Below are 27,843 nucleotides of genomic sequence, written 5' to 3'. Positions count from 1 at the left end.
ACGAGTTCATTTGAGCTTTTCCAGAGCTTTTGGTGCAGTTGGTGCTTCTGATTTGCTTTGGTGCTCACAGACCTGACATGTAGCCAAGGATTTCATGGTATCTTTAAGAATGATGAGGTTTTTTTTCTGATGAATGAATGATTTACTGATTATACTGCACCTGCCTCTGTTTCTATAGCTTTGTAAGGCAAATGGAACTAAATTTCCTAAATGGGGAAGGAAATGATATTATATTCATCTTGTGGGGTCAAATTGATGCTGCTGTTTCTGAGTGGGTTTGGGGTGTTTAGGTATTATCTGCAGTAAGAGATCTCCATGGAATTTTGTGAGAATGTTCCCCAGTCTAGCAGCAGTTGTTTCGCCTCAGCTGAACCTGGGAGGTTGTTGCCTCAGGTTGAGAAGGTCACCTGGGTCAGTACAGTATGTCCATCATAGCTGTGGTCCTGCTTCCCTTGTTTGGTGGCACTTTGGTGTTGGAGCAGCACCAGAGGTGTGTGCTCCTGCACGGGGGGTCTGGGGCCTGTCCTTTGGCATCTGGTGAAAGACCCATGCTCCTGAATGCCACCATCTGCTCAGCTCTGCAGCTTCTGGTCAGACAGAGGCCGTGGGTGTCACTGATGTAAAACATTCAGGACTGGGTGAGGCTGGGACAAGGAACTGTACCTGTCCTCCAAATCACACGCCCATACCCAAACTTCTAGCTCTTTCTGGCTGTGATTTGTGCTCATTCTGTGGGCAGGAGCTAGCTTTAAAGGTCACCAGCTACAGAGGAGACTTCTCAGCAGTGATTTAAGAAAGGCACTTGAATGTGTTGCACGAAGACTCCCTTGGTTGCTACTCCTCCCTCCCCTCAAGCAGCTCCTGGAGCTGCACTCTGGTATCAGCTGGGAGCTTAGCTAGTATGCTGTAAGGTCATTGAGACAGTCCATAATTAGTTGCTAGGGAATATGGAAGCAGAATATTAGCTGAACTACCTCACCATTATTGTTCCTGCTTTAGCCAGGCAACTGCACAGTAGTTCTGATGTCTCTTCATAACATAAATGTTACATGTGGGAACGCATGTGTTTTGCATGATCCTGTGTACATTAAGTTGTCCCAGGGGGAATAGTGCTGGTATTCCTATACTGCTGTTTTCTAGTTTGCTCTTTTTCTTTCTGGAGTTGGGGAAGGATTTTGAGCACATCAGTTCTTCCCCAAGGGAAGGATGCTTTTACTGTCTGTGCTCTGTTTACCTTTTTCGTGAGGCATAGTTGAAGAACAGACTACAAGCAAGAAAGTGCTTCTTGTATGTGTTGGTTTTGCTGCCAAACTCCTTGTGAGACATAACACATCAGAATTTGGGGCTCTGGGGTTGTTTGAGATTTGGTTATTTATCAGACCAGTGAAGCACTTCAATGTATTCCTTGGGGACGTCTTCTAATTTTGAAGCAGCTTTAAAAGAACTGCATTTTTGCTGCATGTTTGCTATACATTTTCTGCGTATTTGCTGCATACTTGCTGCATATTTGCAGGAAACATCTCTTGAATGAAAGTGCAAACTGATGTTTAGAACACGGTGATTAAATTAGTGTCAAAGTTGTTAGGAATGCCTTTATTTAAATGCTGTGTGTGTATGGTAAGGGAGGGACACCAAATTTCAATCTCAGCTCTTTTGTTCTTAGAAGCTGTTCTGCATCTAACCAGAAGGTGGAGAAAGGGAGACACAAAGGCAATCAAAGCCACTGTACAGAAATTATTTTTATTTGTTACTCTTACCTGGTGACCTAGCCTTTGCAGTTCTCTACCAGGAGCCCATTGGGTATATCGTGATCAATGTCTTCATCTGTAAATGTGTGTTGAAGCGAAGTGTATGTGGTTTTACGCTGTGACCGAGAATTCTCTTCCCTTTCTGGCCTCATAGTGTTCCAGCTAGCAGACAGCCAGTCATCAGCCTGCAATCAGATGAATATCAAGCAGGATGAGGGCAGAGCAGTGCTGGTACAGCTGTTGGCCATACTGGGTAACCCTATCAGAACAGAGAATGTTGAAGACTTGATTACAAGATGCTATCAGTAAACTCATAAAAGGCTGTGTAATAGCTTGAATTTGAACTGTTGTAGATTGAGACGCCCAAGTATGGACACTTCTGACCTCAATTCCTGTGTCTCAAACAAGAACAGAAGCACTTGGATTTAAAATAGACATTAATGTGCTTTGCTCTAGATGTAGGGTTTGTCTTGAACCTTGTAGATATGATGTTCTCTTTTAGTTGCAAGAAGGAGGCAAAGTTCAAATGGGTGCTCAGATTTGCAGCAATTCTTTCCTATTTTGGCCATGATGGCAGTCTGTAGAAATAAGGGACTAATATGCTTTTAAATTTCCTTGACAGATGTAACATAGATATATTTGGGCAGAGGGCAGCAGCACTAACTGTCCAAGATACCTACTTTTGGGGATTAACAGTTGCAATAAAGATTGCTCAAAACAGTTGCTCGAAAAATTACAGCTGATAGCCTTTCTTCATTAGAACTGTGAGATAGCTGTGATGTCAACAGACAGATCTGGATTCTTCTCTACTTTATTTTTTTTACCAGTGTCTGCTGTGTATGTGTTAGGCTGTTCTGAAGTAGGCATGTTATAAACCAGCATGCAAAGGTGAGGCATAAATGCTATGAAACATTGAGAAGAAGCAAATTTGAGGTGCGTCCTTTCATTAATGAGAGGAGAGATGTTTGTGGAAACCCTTAGGATTTCCAAGAACCTGTCACTCAGTGGCCATGTGAAAGCAGCTGATACTGGAGCAGAAGTGGTGCAACACAGCCATGAGCAATAGGTAGTGCTGCTGATGCAGCTCTGCTGGATTTGGGACTGTTACTTTTGGCATGGAGTAGTTCCACTCACAGGTCCGTATTGGCATGTTTGCACCTGCCAGAGTACACTTGTGTTGCTGTGCTGCCAAGGGAGACACCCACTTTTTTAGGAATGGGGTACCTGATGACAAAGAACAGCTCACCTCCAGGTTTTGGTCCAAGGTACACTTACTCCTCCTGTGTGCATAGCTGCAGAGATGAGTTCCCAACTGGCAGTTCATGCATGACATAGTTCACAGTTTTAGTTTGCACTCTTTGTGTAATTAGTATTAAACTGTGCTTTACTAGAAACTGGCGTTCCCTGTTAGTATGAGCTGCCTCAGCCACACACTTCCAGGAGCTCTCTGTAGCTTAACACAGCTTTGTGGAAGTAGTTCGCTAGTATAATCATGGTGGTAATGCAGAACATGAAACAAAATTAGGTTGTAGTCTGCATTTTTCTCATCTGTGCTGCCTTTACTTTTCTTGCAGTGAGATCAGTCGGCTGGACCTGGGCTTAATTGTGGAAGTATGGAACAAAGGGCTGATATGGGACACCCTCGTTGGGACTGTATGGATTGCTCTGAAGGCCATTCACCAATCTGATGAGGTTAAGCTGACAGAGAACCTTTATTTGCTCCAGGGTTGATAATTAATGCATTACAAATCTGGCCTGATGCAGCCCAGACTGAGCTCCTCAGCAAAACTTCGGTTTGCAAAGTCAGGAGGGCTGAGTGAGCAGAGAGGGCTGTTTCATCACATTGGTTTTGATTTTGAAGTGAGATCACAACTGAGCTTACACAGGGTTCTTTGGTCTCATTTCACTTGTGTAGACTCAAGAACTAGGTCCTAGTCTGTTAAGGAGCACATAACAAGACAAGTGTCAGAAGTCTTAAGGACTGACTGCTTAGTCTTATGCTCAAATTTCTGTGACTTACTGCTAAAGACCTCTGTCTTGTCCAGCTGACAAGGTAGGCCCAGAGCACATCTGCAGTATCTTTTTAGGGCATCTGGTTGCAGTTTAAAAGGTGTCTACTTGTGCTAGTATATATGGGCAAAAGTAGGAAGTGGTGTCTGTAACTGCCCTAACTCCTGAGTTTGGCAATTGTTGCAGCTAAGCATTTTTAACTCAAATTTCAGAGTATTTACTTAGAAGATTATTGGATTTGAGCAGGGAGAGATAGATTATATTTTCCATAAAAGGAAAAGAGTGGGGATTCCCAGCAGTGTGGCCGTGAAGTCTGGATAGTGCTCAGTTCCTCTCGATGTGCAGGCACTCCTCAGCCCTGCCTTTGAGGGTTTAGCTTTACAGTTTCACTTCTTTTTGCTGCTTTCCCTGGTAGATGCCTCTGAGATTTGGAAGAAATCTAGTTTGGAATAAAAAGCCAGCATGTACTGAATGGATGTAATTCGATGTTAAAACAGGGTTGATAATGTGGTAAAGCTCTTTTTCGACTCTTAGAAAATTTGAGAGTTGCTTTAAAGAGTTCTTCAGACTTGAATGTTCATTCACTTAAGGCTTGTGATTCACAGGAAGGTCCTGGGGAGTGGTCTACGCTGGAGGCAGAAGTTGTAATGAAACATGATGAAATCTGTGGAACCAAAAACCCGACTCCTCATAAAATTTTGCTGGACACAAGATTTGAATTACCTTTTGGTGAGTGCATTTCCATAACTTATCCAGGGTGCTGACAGTGGAGTGAAAGTGGGAACGACTTGAGTTTTATAATTGTGCTCATTCTCAGTTTAGCCAGTGTAGTTCAGTAGAGGTCAAGTGGTTGGTATTAATTTTTTTTGGCTTCTTTCTAACAAGATGCAAGTAAGTATGAAATATTTGAAAGTCCCTGGGTGCTGGAATATTTAGACTAGCGGCACTTTTTTCTTCTAATAGTGTTTCAGGATTTGTTTCTGAGCAGGGAGCATTTGTTTCTTTAAGCCTAGACAAATTTGGCTTTAGAAGAGGTCGAGTGCATTGTTAGAGCTGTGATGAATGCACGTAGCCCTCTTAGATGTGTGCAGTTCAGTTAGTGAAACATTAATGCTTAGTGCTCCTGAACATTATCATTAGCAGAGTATATAAATAACTTGATGTAAGAACTGCCTTTCTGGCAATTACTCACGGTTGAAAAATACAGAATATGGACAAGCAGCTAATTGGGGCAAACTGATCTCAAGTTAAGTTGTATGTAATTTTATTTTACTTTAGCAAACAAAGACAAACCCCAAACCAAACAAATCCCAAAAGTAAGGCCTTAGCTAGAATGCATCCCAGGCTTACGTAACTTCTCTTTCCAGCTCTTACCTTGATGCTTGGGATCAAGAGCAGAGATAATGTTTTTGGGGTTTGTGCTATTTTTTTTCATGCACTGAGCATGGAACTGTTTCAAAGTTGTCTATAATTGCAAGTAACTCCCCCTCTGCATGTTGCATGCTTTTTGCTGCAAAGTCCCACTGTGTGTGAGCAGTTTGTATCACACTCTGAGCAGGGACAGAGCATTTGTGCAGGCACTGGCATTTGGTTAGCACCCGTCAGGATTGTCCATCTGCTGTGGGAAGAAGTTAGGACATGGGAGATTGTCCATCTGCTGTGGGAAGAAGTTAGTGGGTCTCATAGCCCCCTTCTAGTGCAAGGGAGGATGCAGGGCTTGGCCCTGCAGCTGGACAGTCCATACAGATTGTGTTTTGTGCTGTGAGTGCACTGTTGTGAGTGCACAGTCCCCTGGAGGGCTGTACCTCAGCGTGAGCACAGTGCTTTGTAGATGTAGTGGCACTGCTCTTTGACTACAGTCCAGTGTGCAGAGAGGAAGAGGTACCTGACACCTCAGCTGTCCTGACAGCTGTCTGATGCTGGTCAGGAGCCATCCGTCTTCCCCATGGCAATATCCTGGTGATACACTGCTGCTGTCAGCCTCTCAGTGGGAAGTTTGTTACTGAAATTGCTTGTTATGCAACAGGAAGAACAAACCTGTTTCACGTCACTAGGAAATTTTGGTTCTTTGAGACAATGTTGAGGCTTCTGGGAGGGACAGAATGAACACACAGAGCTGAAGGCAAGGCTTGTAGCCACTACCTTCTGAGTTTATTCTGATACGCTTGCAAACTGTCGCTGCTTTAAAAGAAAAGGAAGTTCTGATGTCTCCTTTTGTATTCAGAGAGTGTCCAAAAGAGAATTTGCTTTCTTCTGCAATTCATATTGTGGACTGCATTGCATTTTGCGTTTTTTCTTTTTTCCAAGTATAAGAAAACAGACTCCCTGTAAATGTATTAGAACATCTGAATTTTAAAAATCAAAATATTTCAGGTAACAGTGCATTTTCTCCCTAATAATATACTCAGAGGAATTTTTCTGTGTTTCTTTTGGAATGATTTACACTACTATTTTAAATTTTTACATTTGGAGAAGTAGCATTTCATGCAGAGCAGTAAATAAGTAAAATGATTTTTGTGATCCTTCTGTTTTTGACACAACTGATCATTTAAAGCACACCTATTACTCCTATTACTTATTTCTTTGCTTACCATGCCAAATACTGAAATAACAAAGATTCCACACTGCTGTATTGAAGGGTTTTTGCTTTAGGGTGTGAAAAGTTGTCTGCCTGTCCAACATTATGGACCCATCATAATGTCCAGGATAAAACAGGTGTATGAGTTAGCTCTTTCAAGGCTGCTCTTCCCTTGAAGAGTGCTGCAGTTTTTGCTTTGATCTCAGTTTTCAGTCTGAGGTACCATGGCAAGGTCAGAAGCCAGTTGAAAAGCAGTAGACAATAAAGGTGTGTGGTACTCCTCTAGAAAGTGGTATCTGCCCATGTCACCTTCTCTAGTGGTACTTCCCCTCACACCATGACTGTTTCCTGCCATCAGCTTTGGGACAGAGAAGGACTCTGCCCCATGGATTAGGCTCTGTCTCCTTGTCCAGGGACTGTGAGACCTGGAGGATGGATGGAGCTCACAGCACTGCCTCAGCATCTCTCCCGATGGATGTGCAGGTCAGTTTCCCTTTAGGTGGATGGCAGTAATATGGGTTCTTAGTGCCCTACATGTTAAGATTCTTTGTCATATGAGTTGGGAACTGCTGCTTTAAACCTGCACAGGGAACTAAATGGATTACTGATGTGCTGTGGAAGTTCTTAAGTCAGCAGCTGTGCTGTAGAGGCAAGATTTTAATAACAGCAGATTTGGAGTGACACTTTGGAACATTGCGTATCGTGTTTTGTTTCCCAGGTGAAGATCTCCTGGCTATTGTAGATACACGAGATCCAGGGTGATATGTGGGCTCTTGTACAGATTGTGCTGCTTTTCAAGTTTGGTAAAACATTGCTGCCTGGGATAGCAGCTTTGAAAAAACCTGTGTGTTCTCCTGTTTGGGTGTGCTTCTGTGCTCTTTCTATCACTCCTGGCTGCTGTCTTACTTAGATGCACATGGATGCAGTACCCCAGGTTATTCCATGCATTTAAAATATTTCATTGTATTTAGGTGCAGCTTGAGAGGTTTTTAACGGTTTGTAAAAGAGAATAAATGAATTTGAAAACCAGAAAAGCTGAAGTCCTTGATGTAAAACATGATTATGTACGCAAAGAGGTTTAGAAACTGGTTTGTTGCTTGCACTATATTTATCCCAGATTAGTTTGCTGCTTCTGCTTCCGCCCGATACATTCAAGATTCTTCCTTCCTGGTATCTCTTCTCCTGGTACTCTGGAGACTGGCAACAGCTAAAGCTGAAATAAATGCAAAACATGCCAATGCTGATAGTAGTAGTACATGATGAAGGCAACTTAGAGGTTTTTTTTTTTTTTACATTTTTTTTTCATATAAAGCTGTTTTCAGGTATTTACCAGGCTTCCAGTTGGGAAGCAGTCATCTCCTAACAAAGGCTGGTGGGATTTAGTGTCTGCTCCAGGTGATAGAGGATAAGCTTTCCTGAGGTCACGCAGGAGTTAAACTTTGTCAATGGCCATATCTCTAATGGGACAAAGTATACTGATGGTGGCCTTCACATGTCCCCCATGTGTCCCACAGCATATTCCAGATGCAGCTCTTGCCTTGTGGTCAGTCAGTGTGACATCAGCACATGCTGTGCAGGGGTCTGTCTGTGTTGCAAATCCCTGTGCGATGGACTGCAGTACTAGGGACCAGAGTGTCACCTGATGCTCTCTGCCAGCCCCTTGTTCTTGAATTTTCAGTCCTGCAGAAACAGAACGACTGAAAATCCTCTGCTATAAAAGTGCAGCAAAGAGTGAGGATGAGATATGTGAAGCATTAGTGAGAGTTGATATTAAGCTGTAGGGTGAGAAGCATTTTTGTGCTTGGTATTAAAAATGGCAATAAACTGACTTCTTCATGGGAAGAAGTGGTTGTTAGCCAAGACAGGCTGGAGCCACTTTCTCCTGTGATCGTATCTGTTTCCTCTTTGGAACAAGACAGACAAGAAAGGGATAAAGCTTTCCTTGGTTGGTTTAGAAAATTTTCTGGTCGGGAGAAGCAATCTTGCTATTATTGTTTTGATGCAGTGAGTGTGTGTTGGCACAGACTTTTCAGGACGCAGCTTTTCAAGTGTAAAATTGTTCTGTTTGATAGCAATTTTACTCTGTCCCCCTTTTTTAGAAGTGCAATGACTGTGTGCAAATCCCTCACAGGATGCAGTACTCAAAAATGCTTTTGGCTCCCAAACTATAGCAGTTTGGTTCTGTGCCAAGCAGTTTTTAGTTCATAATTGGAGTGAAAATGCTTTTAGTGTTCTCACCACTCACAGGCTCGGAGCATGCTGATCTGCATCTGACCATGAGGTGGGGTAAATGTGCTTTGTTATTTTATTGTCTTGGGAACCAAACAAAATAAAACTCAGCTCGGCAAAGTCATTTCAGTGAGAACTTGTGAAGATTCCCATACATTGGAAAAGAGAAGAAATTGGGGCTGGGAAGAGGGGAAGCCAGCTGAAGGGTTGTAGGAAAATGGGGAGAGGGAGGGTATTGCTTTTACTTTCAGCGTTTGTTCTCACTCCTACCAAGCTGGATTCCAGCTCAGCATTTGCTACCTTGGAGAAACTCCGGAAGCACAAGGTAATGTGCAAGGATCAGAGCAACAACCACCAAGCCTGAGGAGAAGAAAAGCTTTAGAGCTGAAATGCTTGGTCATTGCCAAACTAGAGATCTCTAAGCAGGAATGCTGTCATATTTAGCTGCCGTACTGTTTATTATTGCAGCTGCCGTATTTAGCTGAGGGGGGTCTAACTGAGTGAAATGGTCTGTATGGATGCCCCAAATTCTCCTCTATTTCCTTCCTCAGTCTGTCAAGTCACTGTATTGCTGCGTGCCCATTTCAGGTGGCAGGGCACTTACTTGCTCTGAGCAGCCTCACCCGGGACCTCCACCCACACCACTGCTTATGTGCCCAGAAATCCCACATCAGCTCAGCCTGGAGCCTTTACCCTGAGTGATGCTGTGGGAGTTACTGATTCCCCACCCCAGCCACTGCCATGTCTGTGCCTGCTTATGGACCCCACAGATTCAGGCCCAGAGGGCCAGGAGCTCAGAGAAAATGGGGTTCAGCTCCCAGCTGAAGATGGCAGTAAGAGCAAGGGCAGTAAAGCTTGCAGTGTTTCTGTGTTGGTTTCAAATTAATAAGCACCAAAACCCATTCCATCTCCTGCCCATCTCCTCTCTGTTGTTTTTCAGCAGATTTGTTTCACTGACATGTGGCCTTGCTCCTTGTGTTCACCAAAGCTTGATGTCAGTGGAGTCCTGAGGTGGCATCAGGTGGCCTCTCTCTGGGCTAGTTAATCTTTTTATCTTGTGAGCAAAAGTTAATGTAGCAGAGAAATTTCCATTGGAGTCAAAAGCTGAGCAGTGATGTAGGAGCTAGGCACTGGATGTGGCCTTGCAAGCAGTCTGTGATCTCTGCACTAGGGATTTCGACTCTGTGCATTCCAAAGAAGCATCTTCAACAAAACTGCTGATGGAGGAACACAATGGAAGCTTTCTCAAAAAATTGAAAGTTCTATCTCACTGGGATTTCTTTTAAGCAGGTAACTTGTCTCAAGATCATAGGCCAGTTGCTTCACGTTTAAAGTTTGCTGTACAGTAATTTTACTGATATTAGTATTGATGGCAAGACTTTCTCTGAGATCAAGAAGATGTCCTTAAAGCAGCAATTATGTGGACAATAACTGATTTTTATCTCTGACTTGCATAAGAAGCTGTTTCAATAGAAGCAGCAGTCCTGCAGTAAAAATCTGACAGCTCTGTTTATGAAATGGGCATCTGGGATATGAGATAGAACAGTGAATCCAAGAGACAAGTGTTGCTCCTTGATGCCTGGGCATTCCATTACACCATGGTCTATGGGGAAGCATTGAAGCCTACCGTGAGACATCCTCACTTTCTGAAATGCTGATGGTAATCATTGCTTCACTCCTCCTCAATTTAGTTTTGATTTCAGTCTCCAGATTTGAGTTGTTTGGTCTCTGACCTTTAGTCCTCAATTAATGAGTTTTTCTTCACCTCGTAGAGAAGTGATGTCTTTTCCAAGACAATTGCATGGTCTTTGCTGTAATTTTTGGATTGTTTCAGGTCATTGTTGGAGTTTGTCCTCCTAAACCTTATGAGGTTGTATGCTCATAGCCATTCAGTTCACTGATGCCTTCTTTCTAGATCAGTTCTGTCCAGATTTGCTTTGAGTGCCAGCCCTAATTTGTGCAGAGACTATCTAATAAATCTGTGCAGCTGTGTTCCACAGCCCTGATGATCAAAAACATGCATGTTTTTCTACAACTCTTGTAGTTATAGAAAGCTCTCTCATGTTTCTCTCACCTTGTTTTCTAATTGGTTTTAACAACAAAGTAATACACTGTACATCAGAAAGAGCAGCTGGCTTTGTGTGTTTTGGTTAAAATAAATTACTTTGGTCCCCCTCCAAGCAAGGAGAAATGGGTTGTCTTGTTTTCTACTTCGTGCAGGTTTTTTGAATCCAAGTACTTAGCTTCTGTAAAACTGTCTCAAGTGGGAAGTATTTTAACCCCTTGTGTGGGTGCGGCTAGTTGCATCAAAATTCAGTGGTGTTTCTGTTACAAAAATGTAGACATGAATTCACAGTCCAAGGAAATACCTACTGCTGAAACTTGAAATTCCACTAAATCTGGCATGTACCTGTTAACAGTGGTTTGTGTTCTCTTATCCTCAGTGTTTTGAGGTCATTGCCTTCATAAGGTGATGGTTTGTGTGGCTGAGAGAGGACATATGTAGAATAGACATTGCCTCAAAATACAAGAAGAAACCAATAATTGGTTCTTTCTGAAAGCATCATAAGTTCCAGTGGAATGCTCCTCTGGCAATAAATTTTGTTCTGTTTTTCTGTGATGAGTGAGAGTGGATGTAACTTCTAGAATCACCTTTTCATCAGGAAAGGCTTTTCATCAGCCACCCTATCCTGCTTCTCCCATTCTTTCCAAGTGTAACGTAGCGTATCGTGGTGGTGACTCTGGGGTACAGTTCATTGCAGGGAAACAAACTACTTGGATGTAAACTTCTTGGCTCCTTTTGAGGCCACTTGAGACTGTAAAGAGTTACAGGAGATGGGAAAACCAGCTGAACTGGTATAGCACTATCTTCCTGTCAGCTTGCAGGGCTAGTGGTGTTTAGCTGGAGCACTCCTTCCACTTCCTTCCTCTGTGAGTTTCTGCATTGGTGCATTTTCAGGCCATAAATAGCCAGATTTCAGAAGTTGCTACAGTCAGGGATATTGAGTGGCTAGAAAAAAACCCAAACGAAACAAACTCTAAATCCCTCTTTTTCCTTTTCCAGTGTTTTCACACCGCCCCATCCTTAAATAATTTTGTGCTGTTTTCACAGCAGGTTATCTGCATCTCCAAGCGTGTGCTTTGAAAGGTGAAATTTTGAGTGGCAGAAGTCAGTGTTCCATTAGGACACTATATTACTTCAAAGTGTGAAATAGAAAATAGTTACCAAAATAAAGGTGATAATGCTTGCTACTTGTTGTCAGCTTGGTAACTCTTCTAGATGGTAAAAGCATTGTGATTCATTTCACAATTAAGTTGCAGTGTGGTGTAAAAGTAAGAATGTGCTTTCCTGTGAATATGATTGCCTGTAACACTATTTATTCCCTCAAAAGATTTGGCTTATTGATGGCAAAGAAATAGGAGACCATTTATTTTTTGGTGCCTAATTTGTGTTACACCAGGAGGTCTGCTGTTGGTGTGCATGAGGTGTGCTATTCAAAGGCTGTCCTTGTTCTGCTGAGGTTATAAAATGTCTCCAGAAGAGGCTCTTGTTATGTGTTATCAAGCAAAAGCAAGTGTATTAAAATGCCGTTGTGAAATGGCTCTCCATCAAACTAATGCTTGAATTAAATGTGAATTAGTCTGTCTTTCTCTTTCCTACCTTTGTGTAGTGTGCATTTAGTTAATCAGCTTTAAACAAGAAAGCAGTGCAAACCCTTGAACTGTGCTACTATTTACAATGTTTATTTTCCATCTTAGTGCTAGCATTAAGACAGTCCTGTTACTTCAAAATCACATGTGCGTTTTCTCTTTGTCATCTTTAATGCTAATGGTGATGAATGCAAAGTTGCCTGGTTAATAAGGTGGTGTGACTTACTCTTTTAACATAGATATCCCTGAAGAAGAGGCCAGATACTGGACCAGAAAATTAGAACAAATAAATTCACTGGGAGATGATGAGGTAAATATCTTAATCGAAAGAATAATGTAGCCCTGGATGTCTTACAACTAGCTTTTATTCTTTGTATTATATCCTGTGATTAGGGTAACTACTTAATGTTGATAATTTTACAAGTCTTCCATGAGCTGTTAGCAGAACTCTTTTCTCAAGTGTGCTGTTTAATGTTAAGGAGAGGAATATTTTTCTGCATGCTGTAAGTGCTTAAATAATGTTTTGTTTCTGTGAAAATGTTCAAAGGAAAGGCAACACCATGCTTTACCTCAGCAGAGAGTGAAACCATTTTTGACAGGCTGTGGTAGGTTCTTTTTGTGAAATCAAGTCAAAAAGGACTTTTTTGCAATTGACTGTGTCCTTGAAGAAGACAAAGCAAAATACTGAATCTTTATTTGAACTGAGGACAGTTGGAGCTGTTGGCTTTTGTCCTAATCCAGTTATTAATGGCTCCGTTTATATGAATCTTGTATTAGAATATGTTGTAGCTATGGCTTTGGTTTCCTGGCTCCAGTGTAGACTTGGCTTAGCAGCTATAAAATAAAGGTTACTTTTTTATTTTTAAGAGAGTGTTGCATGACTAAAATTTTGTTTACTGTTCATATTGTTTCCAGAATAAGATTTAACACGTTAATGCCTGTACCAGAAAGGAGGCATATAAAAAGCCCCAATACTCAGGTGTCAATGGGAATATCATTGAGTAAGAGCATGGTGCTGGTGAAAACTCTTTGACAGGTCTCTTTCCATAGCAAGAGCTTCCATAGCAAGATAACTTGCAAAATATTCTGCTAATGCAATGACTTCAGGAGTTTTTTCCCCTCATCTGTTCTCTTCTGTTCATTATATGAGTAATTTGGTTTACTGTGCAGATGAAGGAAAATAAGGTGGATTTTCTTTCTGACTAAGGACAGACCAATATTCAGGTGCATAAAAACTTAAAGACTTTAGGGCATACTCTGCTGCTTTTCTAGAAGTTTGAGAGCCTTTAAGAGTCGATGAAAAGCTCAGTCTCTGAGTTGTCCTGTCAGTGATGCTGCTGTGGTGCCTCCCCGTGGGCTGGAGCAGCAGTCCAGGTGCTTCAGCGAGGCACAGGTGCCCTCTAGTGCCTCATGAGCTGGTACTTGCAGAATGGTATCCTGAGCTTTCCCCTTTCCCTGCAGTGCCATTCATCTGCTTGCTAGCTGCATGCTTTCATCAAATACCAGTAACAAAGTAATAGATCTGTATTTGTGACCTAATGCTCTCAAATTTCATGTGGATGTTCCCTGGGACCCGTGAGAAAAAGCCTGTGCAGGGCCTGGCCTAAGGTTTTTCTCAAGTTCTCCATGTTTGCCAGCCACCCAGAACAGGGATGAGATCTTCCTTGCATATTCCCCTAACTGGCAGTGACTTGTAGCTCAGGAACTTCCAGAGCCAGAGGCAGTATCCTCGTGTTGAACAGCACTTAATGCATTTTTCTATTATGAATGCCAGTTGCCCTTTAAATGCACCCAGGTCAGTTATGTTTTTGCGAAGGAATTTAGCACCTTAATTGTGTGTTGCCTGAAGAAATATCTTAATTGCTCTGAGCAAACAAACCCAGTGTTTGAGAAACCAGCTGGAGGCAGGTTTGTTTGGAGAAATTAAATGACTGATCCTCATGCATCCAGTCTGTGCCACTCAGCTTTACAGAGCTCACCTTTTGGGCTGCAGAATCCTGGTCTGCACAGTGTTTTTTAGCACAGGACAACTTTGTGCATTTTTCTTCTTTAAATTCAGCTATCTCTGTTAGAGACGATGAATGACTAGACTAAAGCTGCACAGGAGTATTCAAGAAGCAGGTTCATTTGGAGTTCATATGGTGTCATAAAAACACTTTCCAGCCTCTCTTCCTACAAACACTTAATATTCCATTTTCGTTTTGGGGCTCCTGATAGCTGTTGGGCTGATGCCTTAAAAAGAACAAACTGCTGCCATTCTGGAATCTCTGAGGATAATAATTCAGAACCCACTGCTGTCCTGTGCTACTGAAATTGCTCATCAACAGACTTCCTTTCACCACTTTGTCAACCAGTCAGTGCTGTGAGATCCGGCAGTTCTTGTTTTCACAATCCTGATTAACTCAGTGGGTTGGCAGTTTGCTGATGATAAGACTAACCACCTTTCAGGATCCCTTGTGCATTTTAAATAGCACAGATTGGAAGATAACTGCAGCGGAAGTCTGCGGGTTTTCACCTTCCATGCAAAGAACTGGTCATTAATCCCTGCCAAATCCAAGGAGAGACTGTCTGGTGGCTGTATTTTGCACAGGGTGCAGCACCAGCTTGCTAAGTTTGCCACTTCCTTTGTTGTCAGATCTTCTTTTCCTAGCGAAGACTGTTCTCATTATTTCGGTCAATTGTCCTAATTTTCTCATTTCTCTGTGTAATACAAGATAGAAGAGAATAACAAAATAAAACCACTGGCATTCCCCTAGGGAAAGCTTTGATGCTGTAACAAACAGCTTTATAAAAAGTCAAAGCTGGCTAATTGAAATACCTCTGTGTTCTCTAATTTAGTATTAAATTAGATGAAAAATTCTTCACTTTGGATGTAAAGTGGCTCACAGGAGAGTTTGCAAGTGTTGGCTGGACAAATATTGTGTTCTTGCCCTGCCAGGCACACTAATTACCTTACTGCTTTCATCTCCTGCTGCAGAGTTGCTGTGAGCCCATGTGAGTTTTGAGCTGTTGAAGCTGTGCTCGAGTGTCTAAATGTAAACAGGCTAATTCCCAATTTGGAGCTCCCTATCACACTGACAATGTGGTGTGTAGAATCATGTTTTTTAGATGTCAAATTGGAGGTCTCAGAATTGGTAATAGGGCATGTGCTTGTTCTAAAGCAGACTTCACCTTAAACAGAAGTGCTTTGTAACATGATATTGGCACAAAAAAAGGGGACACTTCTGGAAATGTGTTTAAATACAGGTATAATGGAGAATATATTACAGATATTATGCTTATAGATATTATACTTTGGTACTACCAGGGATATTTTCTCTTATGTGTGGCATGCTGTCATAAAATTACCATTTGCTTTCTTATCTGTCTATGTTCCTTCCCTTTTTTTTCCCCCTCTCCTTTAGTATTCCTTTCAGGAGGAAGTCCAGAAGAAACCATTGCCCAGTGCTGCCTCCCAGTGTTGTAAGTTAGACTTATTTCTTCTCAATATTTTTTCCTCTTTCAATGTACTTGATTTCCTTCTGTGGTTAGTTATCAAGTAATGGTACATCTGAACAATATTTTCTTATTAGAAGTACTTAAATCTCTGTGCAGTTACAAAAAGCTGTGCACCTCAAAATGTTGTGCTGAAGCTTCTGATGCCAGGAAGTGAAATCAGGCATTGAGTCTTTAACCTGCTGTTGTCCTTCAGTGCAATAGGAACAGAAAACGTACTCAAAGTCTCCAAGATTGTCAGGCTCCTGTAATATTTATGCCAGTAAGAAAATGTGGAGTTTTTTCATGTGATTACATCAGGCTAATGTCTTAAAACTTCCTATGTTAAATATAATTTCTATTACTGTTTAATGAAATTTTATGAGGCAGAAAATAGATGGAGACAAGTACTACTGGTAGCCTTTTAAAATGCACCAGAGGTTTGTGTACTTGATGTCTAATTTCTTCAATATTACTTTTCAATGCTGCGTTGATGGATGGAAAAAATATTTTTACTAATTTCTGCTTATCTTGTCTTGCATTTTTTATGCTTCTGAAAACATGGATGGAAAAATAACATAGCACTTACTGTATCTGATGATCTGCAAAATTAGATTTCTGAAACACTGCTTTTAACGTACAATAGATGAAAGCTCAGTGATGTCTCTTGTGAATGTCTTATCTACTTTTGGCAACAACATTAATAAAATTCAAGTCTCATAATTTAAACAAATCCTTTATCCTCTACTTCAAATCTTGTAAGATGTGCATATTACACATTGCAGGCTGTTTATCCATTAGGCTGATTATAGGATCTCCTAAAAACTGATAACATTAGGAAATGCTAATTGCTGTTTACCTTTTTTGAGTAGAATTAATTTCTCTGTGTACTATTGTTATCTTAAAAGTATCTTCAACCCCCTGTAGACATTGACCAATTGCCTACGAAATCTAATTGTGTTGTGTAGCTGGAACATGTACAGCTCTGTGTCAAAGTACTCCAGTAATACTTCTGTTCTAGTTAACACTGAGTGTGTCCTCCCTTTTTTGGGGAAAAAAAAAAGGTGTCTGTAAAGAATAAAGCAGGGTTTTTTTGTTTGTGTTTTTTTTAAATTTTGTTCTGATGTTGTTGTTTTGTTTTTGGGTTTTTTGTTGTGTTTTGTTTTGTTTTTTAAATCGTCAAAAGGATACAATTGATTTGTTAAGCCTAAAACATTTCTGAAGAAACTAATATTTGATTAAATCAGACAAACATAGTATGTAGAATCCCTAATGTCAAAAGGTCAAACAAAAGCTGTCTGATATGAAGTGTGCAAGAAATTAATATGGTACTTGCTGAAATTATTTTCCTGGCTCTGTGCCCTGCGCTTTGCTTTTGTTTGAGGGAGGCTGGTTTGATTGAATCTCCTAAGCATTGAGATGTATGGGTAAATTAGAGGAAATGCTTCTGTGTAGAGAAAAGAGCTGAACCTGTTCCCACAGCAGGGTGCTTTTACATTCCCCTGTAGCTGGTTTTTCCCCTGGAAAACCAACGGGGCTCTTGCAGACAGACACAGCGAGGAGCAGCACTACAGCATCCTTGTTGTGCTGCCTGTTAACAGCTTGCACCTTGCTGGAAAGTGACCTTTTGCAATATTCAATTGGAGGCCCCTGGTTTGAACAATTAATGTCACATAAGAATTAATACAATAATTCATGGGATTAAAAGACTCATTAGAATGGATGTTAAACATTTCATAGCAGTCTGTTGTTAATGTATTTAAGAATTTTCAATAAAGGTGATGGCACCGCATGTACTTTGGCTTGTTTACTGCCTGCAAGTATCTGATGTCTATGAATATCTATTTACATGGAAAAATACAAAATAGACATTTAATACAGAGGTACTTTTGAAAAATGAACTCTGCCTGCATCAACTTGTACATAAGAGTTGTCAGCTTGCCTGGATACAGCACAGTCCTTTGGGACTCAAGAACATGCACAGATTGTATCTCTGTTGAAGGCTGACCTGACCTTTGCATGTGACACAGGAGCTCGACCCTTTTTACACAGGAACAGGGTGAGTGTCCTTCATCACGCTAAAACATGTTCAATAGGGAGTGTTCTTACTTACCATGCAGGTAAATAATTGATAGGTCTATTTTTAGATACCATGAAAACATCCTCAAAAACATTTTTAAGACTCATGCAATTTTCCATCGCATCATTTTTCATTTTCATCATCTAGCTGTGCTAGATGAGTTATGGGAGCAGGACACAGTCAGCTGGACAGCAGACTAAGTATTTATTTAAAAGGAGGGAAGAAAACTGCTCTATGTAAGTAGGCTTTGCCCCACAAGAATGTCTTACCAATCCTTCAAAAAATAAAAAATAATCTTAAAACATGATACACTATGGAGCAAATGTGCTGCAAAACACTTAATATAACTTGCACTTAAAAAATAAGGGTACATAACTGCACGTACCACTGGTCTCCTGTTTAGCCACTCTTGCAGGTCTCAGAAGGCCATTCTGACATCCTTGTTTCAGCTAGAGAAAATCCTACTTCAGCAGGCAGGATCAGGTTCATTAATTAGGGAAATACATGTCCTTGCATGTTAAAATTAGATTGTGCTTCTGCCCTCTTCTGCATCTGTACTCTCCACACATCTTTTACCTTTTTCAAACCACCTTTTCTTGTGGTGGTACCCCTCCTCCTGCAGGGATGCAACTTGTTCTGTTATCTCCCCTGAGTGGAGAGGAGGAGAAGGATGGAGCAGGATGTGAGAGAAAAGAAGTGGCCCTGTCTGAAAGCCAGCCTCTGATCTTAGACGATGAGTTCTTGTCTCTGGTCGTGTATGGGCTGCTGCCTTGGCGTGGTACCACGAGAAATCTCAGCCCACACTGGGAGCTCTAATTTTTCCAGAGATTATTGAGCTTTCAGGCCTCCTTTCACAGTCTCAAATGCTGTTTTGTTCTTAGAAGAGTCTAACCCATAATTTCTGAGGTAATGTGGTATTTGGGTTTACTACCTATTCTTAAATGAAGCAGGTGGTTCTGTTGTATATACATTCTTTTCTAAGCCCTGCTAATCTTGGCACTTCCTGCCTCTTTCCTTTATTATACTTAACCATTTCATTTTTAACTCCCAACTGCTGTGCTTCTCTATATATTCCTCCTGCCCCAGAAACATCACATGTTTCCAATTGATTTAACTTTCAGTGATTCCAAGCAATAAACAAAGCACCGTAGTGTCTGTGGATCCAGGGTTTTTTTGCCTTTCTATTAAATGTAGTTATAATTATTCATTTTCTGATATGTTAGAAAACTGCAGCATATTGGCTTTTACCCACAACCTGAAATTAAATGTAAATTTAAAAGAAAGCAAGATTTTATTGTCTAGAAATTAATATTTTATTAAGCAGATTGAAAACATATTATTTGATTACTTTGACACTGAGTCAATAAGCTCTAAGTTATTTATTGTGAGGAGTTATAGATACATCCTCCTTCTATGCTCAGGATCATTTCTGGACACACAAAAGTCCATTACAATCCACAAGTGAGTCACGCTTTGAGTATTTTAAATGCAGCTCCAACTTGGATCAGTCAAAGTGCAAATTGGAATGAGAAAGATACTCTGCATCTTTGCAGAATCAATTTGGCAGACTTGGTGAATACCAGTTACTGTAAATACTGCCCTACACCATTTGTCAGGGAGTTTACAAATCTGGAAGAGAGCAGGTTTGTTCAGTATGATTCTCAGGAAAGATAACCTGAGTGCCACTGAATCAACCAGTTACTGCTGTTCTCTTATCTCTGACTGATAATCTTTCTGAGAATGCTTTATTGTCCCTTTTCTGCTTCTGTGTTTTTCTTCCATTTCCTTGAGTCCTTTGTTCTGTAAAATCCCTGGTTACCAGAGCTGTGGTGGGTGGTAGATTTTTATTATTTAGTTTTTGGTTTATTTTTTCTTGTGGTTTTTTTCTATTTGTGTATGTGTGTGTGTTGTTATTGTAGGTTTCGTTGTGCCTTTTTTTTATCAGAAGAAGGTAAATTTTTTTGCTTGGCTCTGGATTGTAGGTTGGTACCAGCAACAAAAGAAGCAATAGCTTCTGATATACTGTTTTACCAGCAAAAAGAACCAAAGTTAGCCTGTGCTTGGTCTGCCATAAGGTGAGAGAGAAAATAACAAGATTTCATCTCATATTGCTCTCTGGAACATGTGTGTGTGCACATGCATGCAGAAAAAAAATGTTGCAGTTGTATTTTGGATACATAAGCAGCTCTTTATCTACTTAAAATCTGGCAAAATGTATTATACAAATTGTAGGAACGGATGTAATTTGATGCCAGATCAATTTGTTGTGGTGATCCTTCTTTCCCACTGATACTTGAAGAAATCTGTTTTTGCAAAATCTTCTAATACCTATGGCATGCACTGTTATTTCAAAGGTTCCATGAAGGCTGACTTTGAGAGGTTTCATTCCTGATGCTCACTGGTTTTCTTTTTGGGATCTCAAATTCCAAAAAGATTCCTGGTGCATCAGGAAGGCATGTTCCTTCCCTTGAACAGATAGACTCTAATGCTGAGATGGTGGTGCCTTCCAGGGTGCTGGGGAGACGTTCTTTCTGCTTAACAGCTAGATGATTGCCTTTCTGGGCCCTGACTCCCCAGCAAGCTCCCAAACACTGATTTTGTATTTGTGCTGTACTGTGGGGGCAGCATCTTTCTGCTGCCATTTATGAGCCACTGGGTTGGGGTTATCCAGCCCTGCTGCAGGGTGAACTCACCCTATGGCAGCAAATGGCAGAGAATTTGCTTTTTTTTTTTCCTTCGGTAACAGTGTATAATAAAAGTGATCTGCTCTACCAGTCTCTCAAGGCCAAGCAGCATCAAAACACTTAAGCAGGCCAGAACAGGACCCTCCTAATTGTTCATAGAGGTGTATGATCTGTGATAGTGGAGAGTCAGGCAGCATAGTTGCCTTGAGAATGCTGGGAGCTGACACTGCCCTTCTTGTTTTAAAGGTGTGTGCTAAATATACATCCAAGATTCTGGCTGTTTTTTTTTTTGTTTGGTTTTTGTTTGTTTGTTTGGGTTTTTTTTGGTTTGGTTTGGTTTGGTTTGGCTTTTTTTTTTTGTTAGCCTGATTCTGCACTTAAACAACAGCGGTCAGCAGCCACCTACAGCATCTCTAGTCCACGCCAGTTTGGGAAGGGTAAGGAAGAAGTCAGTGATTATTTTACCCTTCTCACGGGTAGGTGACACTGCAGATTGTGCTGCAGTCATTGAATAGGTCTGCTCCAGTAAGAGTAGAACAACTGGCCACAGTGCAGTTACAGCTCAAAAGACTGTTCAGTGTAAGTGTAATTCAAAGCAGCACACATGAATGACTTTATTTATTTATTTATTTGCTTAGGTTTGGCTGAGGAAAAACTGCTTTAGCCCATACAAGGGGAACCATTGTATGAGCTTTTTTATGGTAGTTTACTGATGGGCTGGGAAAGTGAGTTCCTTGGCCTCTCTGCTTCTGGGTGACTGGCAGCTCCTGTTTCTCTTTGTTCAGGATAAGTCCCCTCTGGTATACTTGTTTTCTTGTGGCTTTGTGGCGCTCACTGTCTGGGCTGGCTGAAGGCATGATAGATCTGCTAAAACAAATACAGATTCAAGGTTTTACTCCAAAATATCTGCCAGCAATTTTAGGATAAAGCTGCTTCTTCAGGACTGGATATGTCTAAGCAAAATAACTCAGCATATGGAATTTAAAAATAAAAATACTGCCTATATTTGGAGATTATACAGTAACAAAGTTTGATGTATTGCTGAACTTTAGAGAACTGTAGGGCTTGGATTTTGCTGCTGATCCTCTAAATACAGTTTTTAGTTGTTGTTTTCCTGGAGTATGGGCTGCATTCTGAAAGGTGGTGACAGGGAAATAAAGCTTTTATTTTTAAATAAACCTGAAATGTAAAGTTCATACTGAAATGCTTAACACTGCTAATACTAACATGTGTCTCTGTAAGCAGTGATCAAACAAAACAGATACTCAGTTAAACACTCTAGCTTTCATAATTTGTCTAGAGCTCTTCATGACAGCTTCTCTCTTTTTCTAGTGCAGTTTTTTTAAGGACTTTAGAACTTTAATAGTAATCCTTTAATATCATAGCAATAGAAGCAAATCAATTTGAAGTTTTGTATTCACAACAGTGGAATATAAACTTTTAAAAAATTAGATTAAAGATTTTAAACTGATAGAAAAATGATTGCCCAACTTTATGCACAGTCCATAAATGTGTCCTTGAGCAACAAGACTTGTACTCAAAGACTTGTACTCAAGATTAAAAGTCAGAAGAAAAAAGGCACCAAATCTTTTACCTCTGCTGCTGTAGAACATTATATTCCTTTTTGTAATTATGCATATGCGTAATGTTAAACTATAGTCCAAAATTTTGTCTCAGGAAGGGGTATATAAATCTTTTGTCTGTAACTGTGTTTACATCTCTTAGCCAAATAGTCTGTATGACTTGGTAGCCTGGAAATTCATAAGGTAGCAAAGCCATGTTAGTGCAGTGACGGGAATGTTACAGTTTTTCCCGTGAAGATAAAATTAGGTGGCACTCTGCCTGATCCTTTTTACTATGGTTACTAATGAGTTGCACGAGCTTGTAATAACTTAGTGGGTACTCTCGATGATTTGATGGTGATCCAAGCCCTGCTTAAATTCTCAGATCTCAGTCTGTTTTTGTTTAGCCAAAGTAAAGGTGACCAGAAGGGCCATTTCATTTACTGAAATAAAATACCCAAAAATGTCAGCATAAGCCAAATGTGGTGAACTGGGCAGCAAGGAGAGCACTCCAGTGTCACACTCCAGTGCCTGGCCTCATCTCTGTCAGATCCTTTTAGCTCATTTGCCTCCTGTGCTTTCTTTTCTCCTTTTGTGCAGAGGCACTAGCCCTCATCTGTACTGTTCCAAAACAGAACTGGAAATGGTGGTACTTGTTGTGAAACCTCTTTGGCATCGTGCTTAGTGAAAACTTGACTTCCTTCTAAAAAGCTCTTGAATGTATGTCTTGTATTTTAGATGCTTATTCAATTGAAATTAAACCTGCTTAGTTTTGGGAAGTACATTGAACACTGGAAGAATGTGGATTTTATGGAGTCTGAGGTCTGTTCACACTGCATTGAAGGTATTAGCCAGGGGAAAAGGAGATTTATTAAACCTAGGAAAAAGAACTGACCACAACATTCTGCAAATGGTACTTTATCAGAACCAAATATTCTATCTGGAGTTGAGTTTGTTTTTATAAACTTATTTAGATGTGTTCTGTTTGTGCTAAGCATGGGATAGAACAGGAGGATTAAATAATTCACCAGCATGACTATAAGCAGTGGACAGCAGCAAATGATAATGTTTTGACAGGGGTGGTAGGTCCCAACCAATCTCAGAGACTTGTCAACAGAAGTGAAACAAAATGGCACACAGGCAGTCAAATTAGACTGCATTAAAGACTTGGAATATTCTGCTTTTGTACAGTATCCCTGCTGATCCAGGCTTCACAGTGTGAAGTGGGGAGGAGGAGTTCCTCCTCGAATAGTTGCATAACTGAGGCACAGAACAAGCATATGTTATATTCAGCTAACGGTGGGAACTTACATGTGCTTTATAAAATGTGTTAATGACAAAAATGTTGTAGCTTCCAAGTCACCAGGCTGCTGGCATTGCTTAGTCCTTAATTGGAGGTTTATATGAAACCTCATTTTTTGAATACTGAAATTTACAATTACAAAATAATGTGATAACCAAGACACATGCTGCTGGTGTTTAAGAGCACATGAAGTGACTAGTCTGACTTGTCTGTATCATGTATTCCATTGTTGGTGTATGTTGTATGGTTTTAAAATTACAACTTTCCATTTTCTATCTGTGTGGACTTCTTGGTGTTTTAGTTTGAGTTAGTAAAGGTTTAAATTTGTTCCCAAAGGTGATATGGAAGGGATTTTTTTCTTAACAAATTGTGGTTATGCACATTATTTTTATGAAGCAGAAAACAACTTGAAAAGGCTAAAAAGAAATTCTGTTTTCATTAACCTTCAAAATATCAAGACTGTCAGCCCAGGTCTTCTGTGATTATGCTGAAGGACTGAGATATATACTGTTAGCTCCTGAATCTTAAATGAAGCAGCATATGTGTTGAATCTTTAATAAATTCATCTTTTTTTCCAAAATGTTAGACACTAAAGTGAAGTGGGTGTTAGTAAAAACAAACAAAAGCAGAGTTTTGAGCTTCAGGCTGAAAATCCCTTACTCTCTTATTGCATCTCTTTCTGTTTGCTCCTGCAGCATTGCCTTCCCCAGTCTACAGCTGTAGCATACCCTGGTTAGCCAAGACCCAGCTTCTCAGTGTGAGAAAATGTGCAGGACAAGGAGCTGCTAAGGGCAGCTGCTCGTCTCCTTGCCCTGCCTTACTTGGCATTGACTGCTACTTGCCTTGGGAAAGTGTTGTTTTTGTGGAAAGTCTGTGGGATTTTCATGCTGCTCATAAGGAATTTGGTAGCAGTGAGGTGGACAGGTAAGTAGCTGGCTCAGGATTGTCACTGTCACTTTGAGGACTTTCCTGTCTATGGGAGGTGGTAATATTTCTCCTCCCAGGACAGACCTATTATCCATGAGGGTTGTTTTAGCATTTGCTGGTTTTCTCCTTGTTGCAGTTTCAAACGATGAGTAGTGTTGTGCCAACCACTGGGCCTGTTCTGTCAAGGAAATAGTCGTTGGGCTCATTCTCAGCTGATTTCAGAGGTCACTCCTTCCCTCCATGCAGATTGAGTACAGTGGCTTGTGCAGAGACTGGCAGTATGGGATTTTTTATCTTTGTGAAACCTGGAGGACAGATAAGCTCCATTTCTTCTGTCATTTTTCTGATCTGCATACCAGCTTTATAGGAAATTCATGGTGATCTTCTAGTATTTCTTTCCCAGTTGCTCTGGGGTTTTACATGTGCATTCATTTGTGAATAATGACACCCGTTTCGCTAGCGTGTTGCCTGACTGCAATAATGCTGAGTCACTACAGAGTTTTTCTGGGTGTTTAATAGTAATACAAACTGCAAAAGTCTGAATGTTCCTTCCTTTGCCTCTTACTGTTCATCTGAGATACAGACTTTTCGTTGGAAGGATTTGCTGGGGTTGCTATTACGTGTGTTAGTGTCTTGAGATTTTCAGGAATGACATATACATAAGCTATTGTTCAACTTCTACATTAACAGGAAATTGTCTTTTCTCTAATGGAAGCTACTACTAACAGCAAACTAAAGCTCAGTGCAGAGTTCTTTTAACATATTTCTCTTTTTCCTCAGTAATTTTTCCCATGTCCTTCTCTACTGTCTCTGCTCTCCCTGCCTCTGATTTCTATACCCTATCTCCTGGTTGTCTCCCCTTTTCATTTCTTTGTGCTGTCTTTTACTTCTGTTTTCTTTGCCAGCTTGGTTGTGTGTTCCTCTTTTTCCTCTCCTTTGCCCCTGAAATAACACTCAGACCTCTATCAAAGCTGGCATTTAGGCTTTTTATTGTTGTGAAAAACAAGCCTGAGATGATAGCTCTGTGGTCAGGGTCATGCAAACGCTATTGGGTGGATCCTGTCAGGTTTCTGATGTATTTGGGTACATCTTCATCTTGCCAGCACACCTGGCACTGGTGCATTGTCACACTTTCTGCTGTGGGCCAGAGATGCAGTATTTGTCTTGTGTCAGGCTGTAGATTGCTGGTGCTTGACTCGGTGGACTTCAGTTTTCTTCTCATGTTAAATTCTGTACAAGAACTTTTCTACGCAGGGGAGGAGTAAACCTTTCGTACTCCATGGCAACTGCATGTATTCAGTATTGTACCAGTTTAATACATGGTTCTTTCTAAATCAGCACTGTAAAAATTGTCATTCAATTTGTTCCACTTAGTCAGGGCTGCTTCCTTTAATGACCAAAGCAAACATACATGTGTTACTTTTTTTTCCCTGTAACTACTATTATAGGAGCCAGAAGGCTATGGCCTACCTTTGAAACTCAGCCAATAGAAGAAAGTGCCGCTTGAACCTGAGCAATGCCTTTGCCTGTGCAAAGCACCACACATGTGCTTGTCAGAGCCTAATCCAGGGGCCTTGAAGTGCTGATGAGTATCTGAGGAACTGTGCTGCTTTGCAAGCCTTTTATTTCTGAGAAGAAAGGAACAACCTGGTTTTAGCTCTGATGCACCTGTATGCCTGGCTGGTAGCTAGAGATGGTAGCCGGGAGAGAAAGCTCTTCTTGTTCTCTGCCTACATGTGACAAATTTGTTTATTGTCTGCTGCACATGGTCCATCAACACTACCATAAATACCACTTTTTAAAGCGTTTTTTATACACTCTCTTCTAGAAATGCTGGTTCTGAAGCATTTCTTGGAGTTGAAAGTTGTGTGCATGCTTCTGAAGGGCTTTGAAGGCTGTATGTACTGGTTTGGTGCCTCCGTGGTACTGAGTATGACCTTGGGGTGACAGCATGGGTATTGATAAGTAATAACTTGGCTGTCTTACTGATTTGCTGTTCAGCTTTAGCATGAATTTGTTTTCACCTTCAATTTTAACATGGAAAGTTTGCTTACTGTTGCAGAATTAACTCATGGCTGTTTGCTTTAAAATATCGTGAGAGCCTTTAACCTTTTTGCCATTATGTATATCTGCCTAACAAAGTACTCTTCATGTGGTTTACATGCACACGGTTTTTCATGCTGTTGTTATTGTAGTGATGCTCTCACCACTGGGTTAGCTTTGTTCTGGAAAGGGGGCAGAAATAGAAATGTGAAGCAACTTTTGCCACTTTATTTGCGAAGTTTAATATCTGATATCTGATTATCCTGGAATCAGATGTTGCTCAAAACTGGACTCTGGTTTCTGAGACATTTGACTACACTAGGATATAACAGTGTTTAACTATTCTTGCTAGATAGTAAGTATGTTGATTGATAAGTATTTTATCTTCTTGTGTTAATAAATGCATATTTGCTTATCAATTCCAAGAGTTTATAATGATCTTAGTTTTCAAAATGTCTTACAAACAAACTGGACACAAGGAGTAAGCCCCAACATAAACTTAATGTTGTATTTATAAAGAAAAATCCCCTACATTTTCAAGCTTGCAATCTGTAAGGCATTTTAAATACATGAAAAGTATGCTTGTGGTTTGTTTTTTCTAAGCTTTCTTTTTCCATTCCTATTCTTTTCTGCCATTTGTGTTACATGCAGGCAACTGGAGTTATTTCGGATGGGGAGAGCAGCTGAGTACGTAACAGTTTGATTTCTTGCAAGCTTTCTCATTGTATAGTGATGCAGCATGCTCCAGTACGAAGAAAAGTGGAAATATTCATGCATATAAAAAATCTGTTCCGTTGTATTTTCTTTCACTTTGTCTTCATTCATATTTGTGGAGATGGATGGCTGTTCATTTTTTTCACTTTTTAGCTTTGTTTTGGTCATGTTTTAAATGAGTTGTTTGTGCATTCTACTGGAATTTGAGGACATGATGGCAGAATTGGACTATTATTCCTTTCCTGTAAAGGTGATTCTAGTTTTTTGCTTGTGTATGTCTTTTGTGTTGTTCTTCATATCTTTGTAAGCCCAAATCAATGTTTGGAGTAATGGAAAAACACAAGGGAATCTGTAGTCATTGTCTTACTAAGATACAAAGATATGGTGGAAATATATTCCAAATACTGCAAATAGGAGTAAATCTGAAAGAAGAAATTACTTTTGCACACCAGTGGGGTTGTAAGTATTGTGTTGTGTTCAACCTCAGTGGGACAGTATCATGGCAAAAGTGACAGGGCTTTGCTTTAACTAGTGCTGACCAGCCTTGGACAGGTAAAATTCAGATACTGCAGGTGTCTGTGATCTGTAGAGCTGATGCCACACCTGGAAACAGCTGTGTTATCTTCTGGTTAGGCTGCAAAATTTTTGTTGTTTTTTCCAGAAAATGGGCATGAAACATTCACTTTCTGAAAGTGCTACAGGTGCCAACAGGGACGGCTTCCACTCGAGATATAGTGTGTGGCTTCTGCAGTCTATAGAACGTGCAAGGATTGATCCATGAGTCTTAAAACAAAGGTGTTTGTTCCCTGTGTAAAGGATAAGAACCAGAGTGTTGCTTAG

At 40.5% G+C, this 27,843-nt stretch overlaps 1 protein-coding gene across 4 annotated transcripts in view; it reads left to right on the top strand.

The window, feature by feature from the left end:
- The window catches only part of UNC13B (unc-13 homolog B), a 215,899-nt gene that overhangs the window by 30,158 nt on the left and 157,898 nt on the right, over nt 1-27,843 (top strand). For 2 of the 4 annotated variants that reach the window (XM_085043296.1, XM_085043295.1), the window contains exons 4-7: nt 3,323-3,440; nt 4,364-4,487; nt 12,456-12,526; nt 15,621-15,678. In XM_085043296.1, the coding sequence (XP_084899422.1) occupies nt 3,323-3,440; nt 4,364-4,487; nt 12,456-12,526; nt 15,621-15,678 (371 nt within the window). Of the gene's footprint in view, nt 1-3,322; nt 3,441-3,625; nt 3,802-4,363; nt 4,488-12,455; nt 12,527-15,620; nt 15,679-27,843 lie in introns of those variants that run through there. The other 2 variants (XM_085043298.1, XM_085043297.1) reach the window with 2 other exon arrangements.

This window comes from Lichenostomus cassidix, chromosome Z (genome assembly GCF_008360975.1).
Source record: "Lichenostomus cassidix isolate B80296 chromosome Z, HeHo_3.0, whole genome shotgun sequence".
NCBI lineage: Eukaryota > Metazoa > Chordata > Aves > Passeriformes > Meliphagidae > Lichenostomus > Lichenostomus cassidix.
This window is presented reverse-complemented; position numbering and strand designations above follow the sequence as displayed.